This window comes from Alternaria postmessia, assembly GCF_024291825.1.
Source record: "Alternaria postmessia strain BMP 2775 chromosome Unknown scaffold_87, whole genome shotgun sequence".
Lineage (NCBI taxonomy): Eukaryota > Fungi > Ascomycota > Dothideomycetes > Pleosporales > Pleosporaceae > Alternaria > Alternaria postmessia.
In genome coordinates this window covers 97,026-112,275 of record NW_026260160.1, presented here as the reverse complement: position 1 = coordinate 112,275, position 15,250 = coordinate 97,026, and the positions used below count along the sequence as shown (strand labels likewise).

The window sequence follows — 15,250 nt, the reverse complement described above, 5'->3', positions numbered from 1 at the left end:
TCTCAGTTCGCGATTCTAAAAAATGTCTTGGCAGTCAATCAGGTCAGTTCACTACCTCCAGACTGACAGTTTGAACCGCAAAGATGAACTGACAACTGACTGATTGACTGATAGCAACTCTGATCTCAACAGTATCATGATCCGCGATACTTCCGAATATAACCACACCCAGTATGTGGCGAACCGATCAATGATTGTGCGGGACAATACGTTCAATGCAGACAGTACGCAACTCATTCGTTGCTCTGACGCCATGCTACGTGCTGAAGAGCTCGCCGATATCGAGCACCACGTCCAAAATCTAACGGACTTGGGTGATTGGAACAGTGATTACATCATAAGCTCGTACATGCTATGTTCACAGTGGAAGATCCAGGCAAAAGAACGCTACGAGGGTGATTTTAGAGCGAAAACGAGAAATCCCGTACTACTCATCGGTTCGCCATATGACGGTCGCACTCCAATCTCTGGGGCGTTTGCAGCGAACAAGAATCTTGAGGGAAGTGTGGTACTACAACACAACGGTCTGGGGGTAAGTCGGTCCACTTTTCTCACTCCGTTGCATGAGTGAAGAATCCCCAAGTGAGACGTTCGCTAACGAGAGTGATAGCATACTGTCATGTATAGCCCGGGGATCTGCGCGATCGCTGCTAGCGCTGTTTATTTCGTAAATGGAACTATGCCCAAAGAAGGTACTGTCTGTGAGCAAGACTTCACATCCTTCTCTGGAAAAGGCATGTCTGATACTCTCGACTTACTCGGAGAGTTTTGATTCATGCATGCGTGGAGGCTGGAGCTGTGTAGATGCAACTTTGGAAGGATAAGTACTGGGAAAACTGCAAATAGTGATAACACTTAGTTGGGTTCATCCGAAGCCTGATTACCTGTTGTAATGCTGAATCTCATCAACGTGGATACTGTGTCGACGTCTACTGCGGCCAAGAAAACAATTACTCGAAGCATCAACGATACATCAGAGTAGAGGTGAGAGGCCAAAGGATACGGAGCATACCGAAAGACTGTCATGTCTGGAGATAGCGTGGGGAGAAAAACAAAAGCGCAAAGCGCAATCCAAAAAGCGTTTGTAATCTACCCCGCACCACGCCTCATGTGCTTATCATGGGCCTGCCTTACTTGAACCTAAGCAAAAGCATGACAATTGTAAACCAAGTCTTCCCTCCCTCTTCAAGTCTATACTAGTTTGTAGCGAAACAACCTGTATACCTAGTATGGAGAACATCGAAACAGAGATCATAAACACGACAGAGCGAATCGGTGATATAGTCGATTGGCTCGTCTTCCGCCATGATAGGCTTCAATACTCGCCAACCATGTACATAGATCTCGAAGGCGTTAACCTCTGCCGTGAGGGCTCCATTTCCATCCTCACCCTTCTAATCGATACCGGCATTTCAACCGGGCGCGTCTACCTGATTGATGTGCATACACTAGGCGCACAAGCGTTCAACACTGCTGGTGCCAAACGAACGCTAAAGGGGACGACGATAAGGGGGACGACGCTAAAGGATATCCTTCAAGATGAAAGGATTCCAAAGGTCTTCTTTGACGTTCGCAACGATTCAGATGCGTTGTTTGCGCATTTCGGCGTGGCCTTGCAGGGGGTCGAAGACGTCCAGCTTATGGAGAGTGCGACAAGGAAGACCACGGCATCTCGGAAGTTCTTAAACGGCCTGACCAAATGTGTTGAGAACAACTTGCCCATGCACATGTGTGGCAGCGGACTAGTCAGCTGGAAGCTGGCTAAGGAGAAAGGCGAGCGATTGTTCAAGGCCGAATATGGCGGCTCGTATGACGTGTTCAACCAGCGACCGATTCCAGAGGACATATCATCCTACTGTGTCGGCGATGTCCAGTACATCCCTGAGTTACGGAATAGGCTTTACAAGAGCGCCTATCAGTGGCGAGACCTAGTCGGTGAAGAAACCAAAAAGCGCGTTGCGACGTCCCAGAGATCGGACTACCAGCCTCACGCTCCAGATAAGGTGATGGCTCCATGGAGCAAAGAACAGAACATGGTTTTGGATCAGTGGAATTATGTGCCTCCTTTCAATTACTTCGCCGAGCCCTCCGACTCAGATGATGGGTACGATGGCGGTCCGACCAACTGTAGGGACATCATCGACGATTACGACCTTTACTATTCAGACTAAGCCTCGTAAGATAGTATATCTGCATTAGATTCGTTACATGAATACTCTTCAATGGTACGTTAGCCTGTGTGTTCATGCTCGATTTACGAAGAAGCTTGATCCAATCAGTTGTGCTCGCTAGGTACTGCCTACGTAGAACCGACCCTAAAGATATGTGTGGTAGTGTATGCTACAATCATAAACGAAAAATCACAATGTATACTTTTACAGTACATCATGGTGGTGGGTATAACCCATGAACAGCTTTTCATAATGCGATAATTCTTCCAGGTTTCTACTAGAGGTTTTCGCGGTCGAGGAACCTATATCATCAGCCGGGTACTCCACCTCGAATTTGTCTCGAAGTCATTGCGCTTGGATCAGTACGCTGAGAGCGCAAGGATTCAAAGAAGCAGTTAAATGGTTGTGGTTTGATCCCCTCATCCACCCCACTCTCCTCCTCGACCAGTATCAACACTGACAAGGGTATCGGTGCTTCCGTTCCAACTCTGCCCAATAAAAGTCGACGTTACCCACGAATCTCAAGCATGAACGTGGCCCATCTCATATGCGCCGAAACATGCATATTTGAAACGAGCAAGTGGGCAGCCTCATCCGAAGAGGCGCCTGCGCACCGCCACATCATTCATCGATTTATGCATGCTCGATAATGCTGAACAAAGCTGATGGATGCCGGCAGAGCGGAGTGGTAGTGCGAAAGGTTAGCGCACAATCTCGCAAGTTGAAGCTCCTCCACAAACTACTCCGAGTGCTAAGGGGCGATCATGTCCTCTTTACCCTGCCCAACAGCTCGCATATCCATGGCCAGGCCTAGAAGCCAAAAATAAAATCAAGCCGCCAGAGCTGCCCAGCGCCAGCGCGCGAGAGAGCCGCGTACCCGGCGTTAAAACGGCGCGTCGAGGCAGCCAATCAGACCTCGTACCTGAGACGCCATGACGACTCGCCAGCCGAGACCCTTGCCGATTTCCCTTGCGGTCCAGTCGACCTGACAGGGATCAGCGGCCCTTTTTCCTTTGCACTGCGCTATCCTCTTCCACGTCGAGGGACGCGACGACAGCTCGTATCACTCACTACTGTTGCTGTTACTTGTCTGCTTTGTACACTCGTTCTCTTTAGCGCATATACCCACCCACGTTTTCTTTGTTTGCTGAGACCGCAAGAGGGGAATTGAATACGACCAACAGCCAACTTTCCGATAGAGAGATACTGTGAGAGCAGCATCGCCGCAGGAAGACATGCGCTGAGCTGTCTGACCCAAGATCGACCCTCGATACGAACGGCCGTTAACCTGCACACATAACACGTGCTACACCCACGGCATTCACAACGCTCATTACACACTACAACCACATTCGCTGCACACGTTACACGACCTCCACTGTGCCCGCCACACTCACCATGGCATCCCCACTACCGAACACGCTGCTCCGGCGGGACCTGAGCATAGAGCAAAAGTTTGAGCAATTAATGTCGGATAATCCATTGGGCGCCTCGGTACGTCCAAACCCCAATCAATTGCATACACCTCTGACAAGGCCAGGTATCCCAAGATTCAGTCCTTATCGCTATCGGCACATCCTTTGGCATCACCGCCGCCATCTTCGTACTTTTCCTCCTACTACGCCCTTTTAATACCATTGTTTACGCGCCCCGTCTCCGACATACCGACGAGAAACACCGACCGCCGCCTCTGGACAAGTCACTGTTTGCGTGGTATCACCCCGTGTTCAAGACAAACGAACCCGAGTATGTCGAGAAGATTGGGCTCGATGCGACCATCTTCCTACGCTTTGCGCGCATGTGCAGGAACATGTTCGTTGTGCTTGCCATTGTCGCCTGTGCCATCATAGTCCCTGTCAACGTAATAAAGTCGGTCGAGTTCCAGAAGAACTTTGACGGAGACATGTCGAGCAAGGCCATCTTCCTGATGACGCCCAGGGATTTATTCGGTCAGGTCTTCTGGGCTTTCGTCGTCTTGGCATACGTTATCGACATCATTGTGTGCGGCTTCTTGTGGTGGATGTACCGTGCTGTGCATCGGCTGAGACGCCAGTACCTGGAGCACCCGGACTACCAAAACAGTCTGTATGCACGCACGCTGATGATCACGGACGTTGGCCGCAGCTTTCGGAGCGACCAAGGTATTGTAGAGATCACGGATAGCTTGAAGACTACGCCCGAGGTGCCCCGCGCGTCCGTTGGACGCAATGTGAAGGATATCCCGGACCTGATCGAAGCGCACGAAGAAGCTGTCATCGAACTAGAAAAGATTCTGGCCAAATACCTGAAAAACCCCAACAAGCTCCCTGCCGAACGCCCACTCTGCACCCCCTCGAAGAAAGACCCAGAGTACACCGACCGAACGCAAAAGGTGGACGCAATCGACTACCTCACAGCACGCATCAAGCGCCTGGAAACTCAGATCAAAGAAGTCCGCGAAACGATCGATAAGCGCGATGCTCTGTCATATGGATTCGCTAGTTACGAGACCATCGACTCCGCACACATGGTCGCCTTCGCAGCCCGCAGCAAACACGTCAAGGGCACCACTGTGCGCCTCGCCCCCAAACCCAAGGATATCATCTGGAAGAACCTGACTCTGGATCCTAAAACGCGCCGCTGGAGGCGTATCGTAAACAACTTCTGGATCACGCTGCTCACCCTGCTATACTTCATCCCCAACGCCCTCATCGCTGTTTTCCTCTCCAAGCTCAGCAATCTCGGTTTCGTATGGCCAGAATTCCAGGTCGAACTAGGCAAACACTCTGATTTCTGGGCCGTGGTACAGGGTCTCGCTGCGCCTGCTCTAACGTCGCTGTTCTACTACTTCCTGCCCATCATCTTCCGGCGTCTGAGTATCAAAGCAGGTGATTTGACAAAGACGAGTCGGGAACGACACGTGACGGCGCAATTATACGCCTTCTTCGTCTTCAACAACCTCTTCGTCTTCTCGCTCTTCAGCGCCGTGTTTGGCATGGTCGTCATGATTGTCAATCTCGCGGCTGAGCAGCACGTCCCGTTTATGGATATCCTGCGTCAGATTGCTTTCTTCGACACGACTATGCGCACGCTGTGTGAAGTCAGTCCGTTTTGGGTTACATGGCTTGTGCAGCGCAATCTGGGTGCTGCGATTGATCTCGCGCAAGCTGTGAACCTCGCGTGGGGCAGTTTTTCGCGCAAGTTTTTGAATCCGACGCCCAGGGAACTTATCTCGAGGACTGCGCCACCGCCGTTTGATTATGCGAGTTATTATAACTACTTTTTGTTTTACTCGACGGTGGCGTTGTGTTTTGCGCCTTTGCAACCCATCACCCTGGTTATTGTTGCCATTTACTTTACGTTGGATAGTTGGATGAAGAAGTATCTCTTGATGTAAGTCCTCCTCTCTCAGCATTTGAACATGAAAAACGCAGTTTGTTGACTAATGTGGGATAGGTACGTCTTCTGCACGAAGAATGAATCCGGCGGCGCATTCTGGCGCGTTCTCTTCAACCGCATGCTTGTCGGCACTTTTCTGTCAAACTGCATCGTCGCCCTCCTCGTCGTCGCCCGCGGCTACGAACACAAATGGAAGATGCTGGCTGCCATGGCCCCCTTGCCCCTTGGTCTCATCGCCTTCAAATTCTACTGCAAGAACACTTTTGACCACTCGCTCAAATATTACACCCAAGGCACTAGAGCAAAGGGCACCGAAGCCCCGACCCCCATCGACAAGGAGTCTCGCCGCAGAGACCGTGTCGCGGTGCGCTTTGGGCACCCCGCGCTGTACCAGAAGTTGACTGTGCCAATGGTGCATGAGAAGAGTAAGCACCTCCTCGCAGAAATCTACCGCGGGCGTCTCGACGGCGATATCGGCGACAGCGCGGCTTTTAGCGACATTTACATGAAGCGTATGAGCAAAGAGCATCCTGGGAAGATGGCGACATCAACAACTGCCGCCGCTAGTGCGCCTGCGCCGTTTGAGTTTGTGTCCGAGTCGAATATGGATTTTGAGAATTACAAAAATCGGCCCGAGTTTAGCGATGAACATGGTGGCGAGGGTTCGGTCTACGGCGGCAGCACAGTCGGTGGCGGAGGAAGACCTGATAGCCCTGCTGGTAGTAGCCATTGGGGACGTGGTAGCGAAAGGGGCCGTCCTTCCAGTCAGGACTCACAGCGCACTTTTAATAATGGAGAGGACCCTGGTGTCTTGTATCCCCAGGGGTATCACCAGACGCCTAGTGCACTGAGGGAGTATAGTCCCAGTCCTAGTCTTGATCTGAGGGGCGTGGATTCTAGAGACGCGAGTCCTTATTATGAGATGGGCAATAACAATGACCAGGGGAGGTTGGTGTCGGGGGCGGCGCCCATGGGAAGTAGTGGTGGTGCTGGAGGGAATAGGGGGCAGGAGCAGTATACGCCGTATAGTCCTAGTAGGGATGGGGCGAGGGATTACTTCGCGCGGTGAAGGGAAGGAAAAAGCGGAGGGTGACACACGCATATTGAGACGAATTTCCTTTTTTGGGTACAAAGATGTTATAGAATCTTAGGCTGACATTGGCTCTGCGAGGAAAGGCCTTGCGGAAGCGAAAGTGGCATTTAGATGGGGAGTTTTGTATAGATGCCAGAATCAGAAACTGGTTTCCACACTTTTTTGCCCCACGATGTTTGTTGTTGTCCTATTTTCTCTAGATTGCTTTCGTGTGTAATATATTATTTGTACCGAAAGTCACCACCACTGCCTACTTTTGACAATTTCCAAGTAGTTCTTGGGTAGCAGAAGGCGAAGCCATCATCATTAACTAACACGAGCACCTTCAAGGCATTTAAATAACACCAACGGTCTCATCGGCAATGAGACAAATTAAACGACATCTGGTGTTCAAGCGCCACGACGTCTGCAACAGGGCGTCTTCTCCCACCCCACTAGCTCCTCTTGGCGAGACAAGGGTCTCTCCGCGCATCGCGAATTTCCACTTCGACCATCGTCACCAACATCGCAACCACCAAAGCCGGCATTGCGCCTCACAGAAACCCCCCGCAACCATGAATCTCTCGATAATTCGACCCGTCTTCCGGCCCTACAAAGCAACACCGCCATCGCAATCAACCAACATCTGGCAACGGACCGCACAACAAACATGTCGGCAACCGCCCAAGCCGCAACGAGCAACCTTTTCCACAACACCGTGCCTGCAGAAGAGGAGTAAAAAAGGTCCCGGAAACGATCCCAGGATAAGTACGTCCCCACGTCTACCTCCACCCGTCGCGAAGCAATCACCCTCCCCTCTTTCGCACAAGACCCTCCCCCCAGAATCAGAGACCAAAAACACCAAGTCAAAAGCAACAAAAGAAGAAGAAGCTAACATACTTCACCTCCCCCACAGCAAACATCCGCTACCACCTCTCCCACCCCCTAACCCCCCGCCCCCTCCACTTCTCCCGCAACCGCTCCCTCCGCCACTGGACCATCCACCGCGCCTGGCTCCTCTTCCTACGCAAGCGCCGCTGGGCCGAGGAACGCGAGCTAGAGCGGCAATACATGGCCATGCGGTCCGCGTGCGAGCACCTCCGCCTCATGGACAACAACGGTAACCTCGTAAAGCAGGACGAGGCGGGCGGACAGGGCGCCGATCCGAGTCGTCTAGGTAGTAAAGGAAGAGAGGTGGGCAGATTGTATCGCAGTGCGATGCTTAAGAGGGGGGTGTGGGGGAGTGTGCCGGTTGAGTATGGGAGGGTGCAGACGGATTTCCCGCCGAGGGAGGGGTGGAATCATGCGTGGGTTAGGAATCAGTAGGAATAGTAGAGAAATGCTGTCATTGCATTGTTTGTTGTTGTGCTGGTTTCATGGGCTATGAAGGTTTTCGAGGGGGACGTGTTTTTTTTTGGGGGAGGAAATGTGTAAATATATATCGTACAGCCTCCACCACTCCGGGAATCTGCAGTTACAAGGCACAACATGGTATCACCACATTATCCACACGTCCAGGCGGCAAACATATCAAATAACGGTACATTGATGAGCGGGAGACAAGTTCAATGGCTTAGCTGTCGATTGTCGCTAAACAGACTACTACATGTCGCTATTCTAGAGCAGCGCGTTTCTAGACGCATACAGCGAAAACCCCTTGGAATGTACAACTTTGTAAGGTGAGGGAAGGAGTGGATGATGATGGCGGATCTTCTCGTCAAATCATTAGCCAACATCGCAGATATAGTAGGACTCGCAAATCTTGTTCTTTCTCCATCGCATATCATCTTCCGGCCAGGCATAGAGAAAGGTAGAAAGAAAGGAAGAGAGAGAGCAGTCTTGAGCTTCCTCATTCTGAGCCCCCAATTTCGTCGCCCCAAATGCTACACACAACAAGCCAGCATAGCTTTCCTTCTCTCCAACTTGAAAGGTTACAATGCAGCTACGCTCAAAAAGATGTAAAAAACATAAAAACGAACAAAAAAACAGAAAAGAATTGAAGTTAAACCCCAAGATATATCGCCAACTCCATGTTGTTTACTCCGCCCAATGCAGTGATGTGTGATGGAAGAAGAAGCAGAAGCAGAAGAAGATCAGGATGCGGAAGCAAAGAGAGACAGAGAGCGAGAGAGAAAAAGAGGCCAAGAGAGGAGAAACACCATCTCGTGTTTTCCCATGGCCCCCCAAAGTCCCAAACCCTCTCAAAGAACAACACACCCACACCCCGGATTCTCCTTCTTATCCACACTCAACAGCGCGGCCCTAGTCGCCGCCTCAAAGACATCATCAACACCATCACCCGTCAGACTACTGCACTCGAGATACTTTCTCGCCCCAATCATCTCCTTCATATCCGTGCCCTGTTTTGTCGTCGTGAACCTCAGACTCTTCTTCCTCATCTCCTCTTGGGCCAACGGATCGTCTCTGAGATCCTTCTTGAGAGCGACGAGGATAATGGGCACCGTGGGACAGCGTTCGCGCGCCTCTTCCGCCCACTTGTGCTTGACGTTATCGAGGGAGTCGGGCGAGTCGACGCTGAAGCCGATGAGGATGACGTGCGCTTTGGAGTAGGCGAGGGGGCGCAGGCGCTCGTAGTCTTCTTGGCCGGCGGTATCCCAGAGGGCGAGCTGCACAGATTTGCCGTCTACTCGACAGTCGGTGACGTAGTTTTCAAAGACGGTTGGGACGTAGCGCTGTCCAAGTTAGAAAAGGAAGATACTTTGCAAAGGCCAGTCACGTGTTTGGGAACCTTACAGTTGGAAAGTAACCGAGAGTGAAGACACTCAGAAGACTCGTCTTTCCGCAGGCGCCGTCGCCGATGATGACGAGCTTCCTAGAGGCACAGGATCAGCATGTTGTATGGGTGTGGCATAATGTATGAGCGTCATGGTGTGACAGTGTCGGCGTGAGCGAATGACCGAAAGTAGATAGAGAAAGTTCGCATGTACTGAATAGCCAGAAGGAGAAAGAATTGAGCGCGAGTCGATAAAAAGTGGACATGGGGAGCCTGTAGGGTGGCCTATTTTTAGTCGGACGTGTCGTCGGACCGGGTGCGCCAATGCAAGCTATGGCGCAAAAGCCGGGGTGCCTCAGCTCGCATGTTGATGCAGTCGGAATATTCTCCTGCGACGTACATGCAAAGTCTGAAGGGGGGAGATGCTCAGAGGATGCAGAAGTCATGTCGTCGAAAGAGACTCGGACGGGATGAAATAGAGTTGGGGAAAAAGCAAAGGGCGCACTTGGGAAAACGGTGGTGAAAGATCGACATGATAAAGTGAAGTGTGACCAGGGTCCAAAAAGTGAAGATCAAACGTACCTGCGCATTACGGGCTCGCCATTCTGCTGCTGTTGTGCCATTATGGGGGTGAAATACCGCAGTTAGCGGGGGGTTGTTGGGAGATGTTGGGCGTGTTGTTGGGCCGGCTTGCGTGTCGAGGATGGATGGTGCGTGTCGAGGATGCGGTGGTGCGCGGGTGGGCAGGATACAGCCAAGTAGCCTTGTCCGCGCGAGGGAGCGAGGGATCGAGGGGAGCGAGTGTGATGTCGGCGGAGCGCGTGTCCCGGAGCGAGTGGTGAAGGCGTCGAATGCGTCGAGTGATGCGTCGACGGGTGTGGATGCGACGGGTATCGAGTCGACGGGCGTCAAAAAACGTCAATGGTTTGGCCGGGGGCAGGCGCAGGATGAAGCGACAGACTAGCGACGGGCAGTGTGTCGAGGGAGAGTGTGGTGAGAGTGTGGTGAGAGGGTGGTGAGTGGGTGAGTGGTGTGGTGATATGCCTCTGCGACAATGGGGATGGGTGTGATGGAGAGGTGACGGGGGGCGTTTTAATAATGAAGCTTGGGGACGATCACGGCGGAGACATGCACGAGCTAAAGCTACAGACGGCTGGACTGGGGACGGGGTGCACTGGCGTCGGTGGTGGTGCGGTGTGGGAGTGGGTGTTGAGATACGAATGGGAATCTGAGCACCTGCACAGCCTCTCTCTCCCAGCTTCCCTTGGTTCCAGAAGGCTGCCGGGGTGCCAAGACGTGGCACTTGCGGCAGGTGCGAATCGCAACGTCGGTACCACAATGGGCCGTCGACCATCAACAAGAGGCTACGACATCTCGGCATGACCTAAGCAAGACGCCGCCCGAGCACACGAGCCAGACACACCAGCGAAGAGACACTGCGCCCGACACTCGATTTCTCTCCCCATACTCGAATCGCATACCCTGCTGTGCGTGGCCGGCCCCTCCTCCACCTCTGACCTCTCCTCCTCTCACTTTTGCTGCCCCGGGTGGCTGCACGCTAGTCTGCCCGCGCCATATCGGAGCTGTCACCCACGACATAGCGAGCCCGCCCTCTAACACGTCTTCCAGCTGCCACTCCATCCCCATACATGGCCCAGGGCACCCGAGGGCCGACCCCGGCTACTATGCCGCCCAACGGCACCGCGACCCACGATCCCACCCCGACCGCCGTAAACCGCAAGAAGCAGAAGCGACGGGAGAAGGAGGCCGCCAAGAGAGCCGCACAGGAACCGCCTGCGCCTGCGCCCGCGCCTGTGAGAAACGGTGCTCCTCCTCCTCCCCCTCCCCCAGGCCAGCAGTACGCGGACCCCGAGCTGGACGAGGCGGCCTACGACGAGGGGGAGTACTACTCGGACGAGGAGTATGAGCACGCGTACGGCGCAAATGGCGACTACCAGCAAGCCTACAGCCACGTGCCAATGCGAGGGAGCACAAACAAAAAGTCCAGGCGGAAGAAGAAGGCGCCCTCCGCTCCTCCTCCGCTCGACTACACCCAGCACGTCGCGTCACGCCTCAGCCCCGCACCCGGACACTCCATGTCGCCCGCCCACTCTGTCGCGCGATCCGGCTCCAGACAGGACCGTATATGGAACACCACCATGCAGGACGAGAGGGATCGCATACGCGAGTTCTGGCTGTCCCTCGGCGAGGACGAGCGCAAGTCGCTTGTCAAGATTGAAAAGGAGGCGGTTCTGCGCAAGATGAAGGAGCAGCAGAAGCACTCGTGCAGCTGCACCGTGTGCGGCCGGAAGCGCACAGCCATCGAGGAGGAGCTGGAGGTTCTATATGATGCCTATTATGAAGAACTCGAGCAGTACGCGCACCACCAGCAAGACATCGGTAGTTTCATGCCCGAGGCTAATTATGGTTATGCGTCCAGTGCTCCTCATCACCCACGCCCTATGCTCAACTCCCACCCCCATCCACCCCCCGGCACCTACGACGACGACGACGAAGAAGAAGAAGAAGAGTACGACTCGGGCGAGGAAGACGACGAAGATTCCGAATACGACAGCGAGATCTCGTCGGAAGGCGACTACAGCTCCGGCGAGCCAAGTCTACCGCCGCCCGAGCCCTCAGACTTCCTCCAGTTTGGCAGCAGTCTGCAGGTCAAAGGTATGCATTTTCCTATACCCGTGCTGGGAGCATGCTGATTCATCCTTTTAGGTGGCATACTTACGGTTGCTGACGATTTGCTCAAGAACGACGGGAAGAAGTTCATCGAGATGATGGAGCAGCTCGCCGAGCGTAGAATGCAAAGAGAGGAAGATGCTCAAGTTCAGGCTCATCCAGGTGCGCAGCATCGATCGTATACCGGTCACAGTCACAACGCTCCGCCGCCCGACGAAGACGATTACGACGACGAGGGCGAGGATGAGGACGAGTACGATGACGACGACTACGAGGAGGATGAAGAGGATGAGGAAGTGCGTATCTTGAGTTGGCGTGTCTGTCTGCAACTAACCCTGCCAGGGCGCCATGACTGAGGAGCAACGGATGGAGGAGGGCCGCCGAATGTTTCAGATCTTCGCAGCGCGAATGTTTGAGCAAAGGGTACTCCAAGCGTATCGAGAAAAGGTAGCCGCAGAGAGGCAGCAGAAGTTGCTCGAAGAACTAGCAGAAGAGGATGTGCGAAAAGACGCGAAAGAGGCCAAGAAAGCAAAAGAAGCCCAGAAGCGAAAAGAGAAGAAGGACAAGCAGAGGCAGTTGAAGGCGGAGCAGGAAGCGAAGAAGGAAGCCGAACGAGCAGCCAAAGAGGCCGAGGCCAAGGCTGCAGAAGAGAAACGACTCGAGGAGCAACGGAAGAAGCGAGAAGAGCAGCGGAAGAAGAAAGAGGCTGAGCGCAAAGCCCAAGAGGAAGAGAAGCAACGCAAAGAAGCCGAGCGTCTGGAACGACAGCAGGAAGAACGCGAGCGACAGCAGGAAGCTGAGAGGAAAGCACGAGAACAGAAAGCGCTCGAGAAAAAGGCCAAAGACGAGGCTAAACGAAAGGAACGTGAAGAGCGAGAAGCGAAAGAGAAAGAGGCAAAAGAGAAGAAGGCACTAGAGGACAAAGAGCGCAAGGAACGCGACTCAAAACTAAAGGTCGACAAGAACCGTACGGCCAAGGAAGACCAAGCCGCCGCCGCTGCTGCTCACAATGCTATAGCTGGTGCGGCGAAAAAGTCGTCACAGCCAGCAGTCGCGGTGCCTCCCCAGTTGCTGAAGCAGAACTCGTCTGCTGGAATGCCTTCGCCACTTGTTACACCAGCTGTACCAAAGGCTCCAACACCTAACCGACCACGACAGACATCGCACCAAACCTCTCACAGTTCATCCCCCAAGACTCCCCACGCGACTCTGGGGGTGAGCAAGTCAACATCTCCGAATTCTCAGATGCCGAATCAGTCAATACCAAGGTCCATTTTGACCAAAGCACCAATCCCACAGCAAGGTCTATCCAATCCGCATGGCCAGCCAGCTTCTCCGATGCCTCCCATGGGACCACCACCGGGGATGCAAGGACCACCAGGACTCGGGATGGGTAACATGCCACCGGGTCTGAATGGCTTCCCTGGTCACACCTCAATGATGCCCGGGATGATGGGCCCCCGTCCAAATATGCCCTTCTACCCCCAGCCTGCGCCCCAGAGCTTCCGTGGTTTCCCACCACCAGGAATGCACACATCAGGCGCCCTCCCGATCGGTCGTGGCGGTTTTCCAATGGAGGGACCACCAGGTTTTCCCGCACCCCCTGGTTTTACCGCCCCAATGCCCACCGCGTTTCCAATGGGTATGCCGACGCATTCAAGACAAGGAAGCGGATCGTTTGAGAGACTTTCAAACGAAAGCCCTATTACGGGGCCGTCAGCACAGCCCATTCAACGACCTACGCCCATCAAGCGTCCAAGTAGTGTAAAGGAAGACGGTCAACAAAACGGGAGCGATGTAGATGAACTTGCGAACCACCTCGGCAGTAAAGCACTACTGGATGACGACGACGATATACCTGAGTTACCCGAGAATCGACGGCCGAGCATGCAACAACATGGCTCCGTGAGAGCGCCATCATTTGGGTTTGCGGATATTCCCGGAAGCCAATATGGGTCGTTTGGTGCACCAGGCGTTGGTGGGGGTAGTATCTGGGGTACACCTCCCTTGGGAGGTTTCCACCCAGGTCCTGCTGGTGGTGGCAATTGGGGCAACTCACCCACATCCAACATATTCAACTCGCCATTTTCTCTGAATGGAGGCAACGCAAGGGGAACGGAGCGCAACGCGAATGAACACCGCATAGTCTGGCTCCGCCGCACAATCTGCGCTGCATGCAAAACCCTCGGCCCGCGTGCCGCTGACGCAGAAGGCTATGTCGATGCAAGCGAAGTGCACAGACAAGTCGAAGCGTCAAGAGGGGCCATGGACCCTGCTGCTGTGTCTATGGAGGAGATGAAGGAAGCTTGCGACATCCTTGACGTCACGCATACTAATGGTGGTGGCACTCTGGATTACAAGGAGGCAGACAATGGGAGGGTGGAGAAGATTAGGTTCAGCGAGAGTGCGCCTGCAACTGCGATGCCTTCTAGTTTGGGCGAAATTGGTAGCCCCGTTCCTGGCCATAGCGTCCTTGCGGGTGGGTTTGGTGGCAGGTTTCCTGGGCTTGGGCCTCAGGGCTTCTGATTTGGGAGCGTAAGGGGAAGGCAGAGTGGAAAGAGAGAGAGAGTAAGGGGAGAGGGGGGGTTCTAGTGGACGTCTTAGTTGCTTGAGACTGTATCCCTTTTGTGCCTCTGACCTTTTTGACTGTTTCCGTTTCTTGTATTGGAAACTGTTTGAACCTCTGAAATTCTGGTGGCGCTACCTTTTTTATTACCTGTCAGGCAGGTTTTCTAGTCACGTTCTGATTGACTAGGGCTCTTTTCAAGTAGTCTGGTTCTTCCCTTGTCTCATTTCGCAAGTGGAGGTAATTGAGTCGGTTCGAGTGTGTCAAGATATGTTGCCCATTCTGCTTGCAACTGGTGATGTGATATTATGCTCAACAGTAGCAGTAAATCTGGCAACCATTTCATATGCCTCTGCTGGTGACGGCTGTGGTACTAGCTGACATCTTCTAGGATTTGACTAGAGCGAAATTATGGTGCATGATACCATTGCTTCACTCAAAAAGCGATGGCTGAGTAGAAGAATGTGATCGAATTCTAGGTTATTCTACGTTGACGGGTAGCGTCGGACAAAGCTCCGGACTCCACCTCAAATCACCGGAAACGTGTTGCTTGTCGCACGTTGCAACGACATGGTAAGAGGAGCGGTCAAGCTCTCCGCTTGGTACCAGTGACACAAAACCCCGCAATTGCGACATGG

The 15,250-nt window shown here is 53.3% G+C and overlaps 6 protein-coding genes across 6 annotated transcripts; 5 read left to right on the top strand and 1 right to left on the bottom strand.

The window, feature by feature from the left end:
- Positions 1-114: 114 nt before the first annotated feature.
- On the top strand, positions 115-772 carry J4E82_009326 (uncharacterized protein; the record flags this gene model as incomplete). Its single annotated transcript, XM_051735551.1, has 2 exons — positions 115-532; positions 611-772. Coding segments are annotated over 2 exons (580 nt in total), but the record flags the coding sequence as incomplete, so codon positions are not given.
- Positions 773-1,152: 380 nt separating this feature from the next.
- On the top strand, positions 1,153-2,171 carry J4E82_009325 (uncharacterized protein; the record flags this gene model as incomplete). Its single annotated transcript, XM_051735550.1, has 2 exons — positions 1,153-1,161; positions 1,236-2,171. 2 exons carry the CDS (start codon positions 1,153-1,155, stop codon positions 2,169-2,171), a joined length of 945 nt encoding a protein of 314 aa, XP_051584726.1.
- Positions 2,172-3,569: 1,398 nt separating this feature from the next.
- Positions 3,570-6,618, top strand: J4E82_009324 (uncharacterized protein; the record flags this gene model as incomplete). Its single annotated transcript, XM_051735549.1, has 3 exons — positions 3,570-3,665; positions 3,712-5,543; positions 5,607-6,618. The coding sequence occupies 3 exons, from the start codon at positions 3,570-3,572 to the stop codon at positions 6,616-6,618; spliced, it is 2,940 nt and encodes a 979-aa protein (XP_051584725.1).
- A 578-nt stretch (positions 6,619-7,196) lies between these two features.
- On the top strand, positions 7,197-7,947 carry J4E82_009323 (uncharacterized protein; the record flags this gene model as incomplete). The annotated part of the gene is made up of 2 exons (XM_051735548.1): positions 7,197-7,389; positions 7,538-7,947. 2 exons carry the CDS (start codon positions 7,197-7,199, stop codon positions 7,945-7,947), a joined length of 603 nt encoding a protein of 200 aa, XP_051584724.1.
- Positions 7,948-8,822: 875 nt separating this feature from the next.
- On the bottom strand, positions 8,823-9,978 carry RHO2 (Rho GTPase; the record flags this gene model as incomplete). Its single annotated transcript, XM_051735547.1, has 3 exons — positions 8,823-9,314; positions 9,376-9,454; positions 9,938-9,978. The coding sequence occupies 3 exons, from the start codon at positions 9,976-9,978 to the stop codon at positions 8,823-8,825; spliced, it is 612 nt and encodes a 203-aa protein (XP_051584723.1).
- Positions 9,979-11,004: 1,026 nt separating this feature from the next.
- Positions 11,005-14,572, top strand: J4E82_009321 (uncharacterized protein; the record flags this gene model as incomplete). The annotated part of the gene is made up of 3 exons (XM_051735546.1): positions 11,005-12,031; positions 12,083-12,342; positions 12,389-14,572. 3 exons carry the CDS (start codon positions 11,005-11,007, stop codon positions 14,570-14,572), a joined length of 3,471 nt encoding a protein of 1,156 aa, XP_051584722.1.
- Positions 14,573-15,250: the final 678 nt, after the last annotated feature.